At 33.4% G+C, this 5,329-nt stretch overlaps 1 protein-coding gene across 5 annotated transcripts; it reads left to right on the top strand.

Moving 5' to 3' along the window:
- The first annotated feature begins 353 nt into the window (after window positions 1–353).
- LOC127119575 (protein TWIN LOV 1) lies at window positions 354–4,565 on the top strand. 5 transcript variants are annotated; one of them, XM_051049834.1, is made up of 8 exons: window positions 354–1,248; window positions 2,615–2,822; window positions 2,933–2,997; window positions 3,130–3,209; window positions 3,327–3,382; window positions 3,473–3,536; window positions 3,677–3,731; window positions 4,148–4,565. In XM_051049834.1, exons 1-8 carry the CDS (start codon window positions 708–710, stop codon window positions 4,180–4,182), a joined length of 1,104 nt encoding a protein of 367 aa, XP_050905791.1. In that variant the 5' UTR covers window positions 354–707; the 3' UTR covers window positions 4,183–4,565. The 5 variants fall into 5 exon arrangements, 3 of the variants coding, with proteins under 3 accessions (XP_050905791.1, XP_050905792.1, XP_050905790.1); XR_007802891.1 differs by having other exon boundaries at window positions 358–1,248; window positions 3,327–3,362; window positions 4,148–4,242; XM_051049835.1 differs by lacking the exon at window positions 3,677–3,731 and having other exon boundaries at window positions 362–968; window positions 1,086–1,248.
- The last annotated feature ends 764 nt before the right edge of the window (window positions 4,566–5,329 follow it).

The raw sequence follows: 5,329 nt of genomic DNA on the forward strand, positions 1-5,329 counted from the left end.
TAATAATAATAATAAATATATCCCACTTCATATACTCAGCATTTATGTTGTTTTGTCTTCACACACAACAGTGTGAAAATACTAGTACTTAACAAACGTTTAATGTACATGAAAAAATGCTAGTACATCTCAACTACTGAATCAATTTGATTTCCTTTGTAACGTCAAAACAATATTATAAAAAAAAATCGTATACCAAATTATATAAAAAAATCACATTAATAGAAAAAACTAAAATTAATAACAAAATATACGGAAGGGAAGGGAGGAAGCAATGCACCTTGTTTAAAGATAAATTAATTAGCTTATATAAAAGACAATTAATTAGATAAGATAGGATTCTATTTTATCGTTAATGATTATGATTATTAATAATTTTTGTTTAATTTTCTTTTTTAAAAGTAATAAAAATATCTTGAATATTGTGTGACTCAAGTAAGGTTAGGAATAGCTTCATCTCTCAGCTTTTTCCTCGTTTACAGTGAGTGTGTTGTCGTCGTTGTCATTTCTCTTCTACTACCCCAATTTTCCCCTTTCATTTTCCTCTCTTGAATTCCAATAAGCACTTCCAATTCCAATAAGCACTTCCTATGGTTTGTCAATAATCACTTTTCTAAATAATTTCCATATCTATCAAGTTCACATGGGATTGCGAACAACCTTTAGAAGGAGAAACATCCAAGGTTGTTACGCTTATTCTCTAATTCATGGAATCAATAAACCGATCCTTAGACGAATTTTACTCTCCCCACGCACGCGAATCGCTCGACGAATTGTCTGAGCACTTCACAATCACCGACCCTTCCATTTCAGGTCACCCTATAGTCTTCGCCAGCCACGCGTTTCTCAAGATGACTGGCTTCACGCGCGATGAAGTTGTTGGTAGAAGTGGTGCCATGTTTCAAGGTCCAGCGACGTGTCGTAGGGCGGTGATGGAAATTCGTGAAGCTGTTAGGGAAGAAAGAGAGGTTCAAGTTGTTTTGGTTAATTATCGTAAAAACGGCACGCCGTTTTGGGTTTTGTTGAATGTTTCTCCTGTTTTTAGTGCGAACCGTGGTGCTGTTGTTCATTTTGTTGCTGTTCAGGTTCCGCTGCGTAGGAAACCGAGGGTTTGTGGTTCTGGTGGTGGGTTTTCTCAGGTGAATGAGTTTGTGTTCCGGTGTTGTCGGAAGGAAGTTTGTTCTGATTCTTTGGCTGAACTTAGTCGTGTTTCTTCCGCAAATCGAGTGTTGGAACATGATGTCTCGGGTTAGTTTGTTTTTTGTTTTTTGGTTTTGTTTTTTATATTTCCCCATTGAATTTAGTTTTATGCATTGCTTAGTTTATGTTTGGGTTGCCTCTGAGTTTAGCGAAATTACAATAGCACTATGATTTTGTTTAAGCTCCAAAGTGTGTACTTTTTGATAAAATCAAGTGGTACACCGCTATTCTGCGAGAGTCACTACTCACTACCAATCCGAACATTCACTTAGTGCATTGGTGGTGAGTTTGACAGACATCTGGGTGGTTGTTCACTATGGTTTTACCATAACTACACTTTGAAGCTTCAAAATATCACGATGCCAAACTTATTGGCAACCCAAAGTCCAAACATGCACTTATTGGTTTTGTCTTTGTTATTAATCCAGTTAAGCTCTAAACTACACTTGCAGAGCTACACTTATTAGGTGATTTTTGATTTCATATACTACGGACTTTGGATTCATAAAAGTGACAACTTATATTGCTTTGGTTCTGAATGGATCAACTTCAGCATAAATTCGGTTTTGTTTTCCATATTGTTGTTTTTCCGTTAATTAGGCAACACATTACACTTGTGTAGAGACATCCATGTAATTTTTATGTGGCATTAATGATGGTTACATATAATAAATGTTCCACTTAGCTATTCTGCTTCACATTGTTGATAGTTAACATTAATTTATAGAACAACAACAATCAAGCCTATATGGATCAGAAGATGTTATAATTTTCTTTTTATATATCATATCACTATCCAACCCATTAATCTCTTGATCTTTCTTAATAGTTTTCTTATAGCTTTTCTAAGTCTTCCTCTCCCTCCACTTATTAGACTACTCTCTATCTGATCTACTCTCTAATGCATAATCTTCTAGGCTTCTTCTCTCTACATACTCAAATGCAACACTGTCATCTTCGCTATGCTTAAATTCTCTTGGTTCTTTACTATTCAACTTGTGATGGCAAAAGATGGATTTGTGAAGTTTACACATTTTGGAAGTTAATTTGTACACAAGGACACTTAACGAAAGCAAAACTAGTTGTCACTTTGTGGAACTAAATTGAATGTTGACTTGGTGGTGATTAATTACAATGTGAATTGATTGGTTAAGGATAAATCGTTAATATGTTCTCTTGACAGCTTATATTTTTTTCGTAGAAAATTATAGAATATTTGTTGGTTGATAATCTATGCATGTTTTTAAGCAATATGATGTGTAAGATTTTTGCATAAATATTTCTTATTCTTATTCAAATTTTATGAAGTTAGTTTCAATAGTAGCTTTTGATCTATTGTCGAGTGATTGTGCATTTGTCCTAGTTGTTTGGTTCTATTTGATATTTGCTGATATGTTAGCTGCATAACATGCAGAATTGGAGAGTGAAGAGCCACGTGAGGCAAGTGGTGATGAGAGGAGAAGTGCTGCGACGGCCATGGACAACATCTTTTCTGTGCTAACCCACTATAGTGAGTTGACGGGAAAATTGGTGTGTAGAAAGAGATGCAGCATTCCTGACGTGGGTCTTCTTAGCTCTTCCTTGATTATTTCTCTTGGTAGAATCAAACAAAGCTTTGTATTGTGAGTTATTGGAAAAGTCTAGTTTTTTTTTTACTTACGCACAAGCTTATGATTTTTGCAGACCCTTAGTTTGTTTATATGCTGCTTTTTGTTTTTGAGTTTCCTCGCAGAACTAATCCACATTTGCCAGACATGCCTATTGTTTATGCCAGTGACGCCTTCATGAAATTGACAGGTTCTAATACTGAACCTTTTAAAAGTTAATAATAGCACTGAAAATTTTCTGGTGTTGACATAAGGATTTAAAACCGATAATTCATATTTACTTAGTATTATTTTGATTCAAATTACCATGCTGTCTCAATAGGTTATGCGAGAGATGAGGTATTGGGCTGCAACTGTAGATTTTTAGGTGGATGCGATACTGATGCCTCAACTCTACATCTGGTAATAACACTTTTTCTTTCTTTCTACTCATAGTTGTCCAATATTACCGTTGTAATTTGGCATCTTAGTTCAATGGAAATGGGCCATGTGGTTATGTCTTTGTGTAACTGCTTACAGATAAGGGAGAGCATCAAAACTGAACAACCATGCACAGTACGTATTTTGAATTACAGGTTGATACTTTTCTTCATTTTTATCTATGCGGCCAAAGCATGAACTTTTTTTACTGGATATGCTGAGTCAATTTTATACAACACTAACAGGAAGGATAAAAGCTCATTTTGGAATCTACTTCACATCTCACCTGTTCGGGATGCTTCTGGAAAGGTAATTTTGATGAGCTTTCTCAGCAGGAGTATAAATCTCAAATGTTTAATAAGTTTTCTGTCAAGCGTCTATTCTAGTTGTCTAAGTATCTGCTTTTATGATTCTAAATGAAGTTTCTCATATTCCTTGTGCATGTATAGTGTTTTCTTGGACTGGAAAAACGATTTACCAGTACAAGGATTGGGGAAGCCAAAGGTCCGATTCATTAGAGAAAATATTTTCTGTTTTCATTTTTAATTGCTAAATCGATATACTGTATGTCTGTTTGATTGCTTGCTTTTGGTTTTCAATTTTTGTGCAGAAAAGTATGATTGTTTTTTATTGTTTCTTACACAACTGTGAAAATGGGAAATAAAACGGAAACAAAGTGACAATTATGTTATTAAAGTGAAAACAAGAAATGAACATAGAAAATATTTGTTCAAATCAAACAATCCTAGAGTCAGTAGTTGATGTATCATGCTTATTGGGGTGGTAGCATACTAAGCTTAATTTCACTTTTAGTTTCCCAAGTATTGGGATTGTGTTATTTATTTTGGTCCTTATTCTTCTTCCTTCAGTATCAGTGTTGGAAAATTAGTACTCATGTTGCAGGATTCTGTTTTTTTCAGGTAGCATACTTTGTCGGAGTCCAAATAGAAGATGACTATAAAAACGATGATTTTAGGCGGTGTTGGAGACCTGACATGAAGCAGCTTAGCGTGGTTGGTGTAGTCAAGGTTGCAGTGAGGAGTTTATCCATGTCTGCCGGGTCGTCAAATACATAGTCATAGGATAACTTATGGTGGATTCTTTGTCTTTGGCTGGTTTAATTTATGGGTTTTCATAGTTATGCTTGCTCCCTAAAAAAATGTTACACCATGGGGAGAAATTATCAATCTCAGCTAGTTATCGTTGAGATGATAGAGGGGTGAAAAATTGATTTATGAAAGAAAAAAGTCCATATTGTCAATTGTAATTGTAACTTGTAAAAAACTAGACATTATATGTTGAAAGTCTATAAAATGTGCTCTTTTTCTAGCAAAAGAACTCAGACTTGTACTGACTTCACCGTATCTTTCTTGTACTGACTTCACCGCATCTTTTTGCAGCGGCCAATGGTTTAGCTCGCACTCTTCAATGTCTCTGTCCCTCCCGTTTCGTTATTTTGGCGAGGGTGTTAGCTAAATTCTTTTGTATTTTTCCGTGCTCATGGGTCCGACTCATTTTCACTTTTTCTTTAAGCGGACTTAGATTTTAATCTTTTTAAGTTTGTTTTTACATGTTGATAAAATTGCTTTGTAGCAGGAGTAGGATATTATACCACATGTCTTTATATATGCGGTTTAAAAAATTCATCACTCGAGGCTATATCAGTTTGGCCAATATGTATTTGTATTCTTTTCAAGATTAATGGTTGATTTTGGATACATTTGGCATAAATAAAAAATATATTATAATAATAGTTAATTTCTTTATGAACTGTTAAAATGTCTTACTAAGCCATTAAATTTGATTTCTAGGTTAGATAGTGTGTATGAGTTTTGAGGTTCAATTAAAATGTCAAACTTTATTATTAAGGTTAGTTTGTCTTTTTATTAAAATAATTTTTATAGTATTAAATATTTTGATATAAAAAAATTTAAATTTTTTCATAAAAAGTTTAGTTTAAATAGTTATTCTTAAAATATTATTTTAGATATCAATTTTTTTTAATATCAAAATTTTAAAAATTTATTTAATTTTAAAACTATTTCAAAAATGAAAAGCTATTTGAAATAGTTTCAAGTGATTTTTTAAAATTTTAATATAAT

This window comes from Lathyrus oleraceus, chromosome 2 (genome assembly GCF_024323335.1).
Source record: "Lathyrus oleraceus cultivar Zhongwan6 chromosome 2, CAAS_Psat_ZW6_1.0, whole genome shotgun sequence".
Taxonomy (NCBI): domain Eukaryota; kingdom Viridiplantae; phylum Streptophyta; class Magnoliopsida; order Fabales; family Fabaceae; genus Lathyrus; species Lathyrus oleraceus.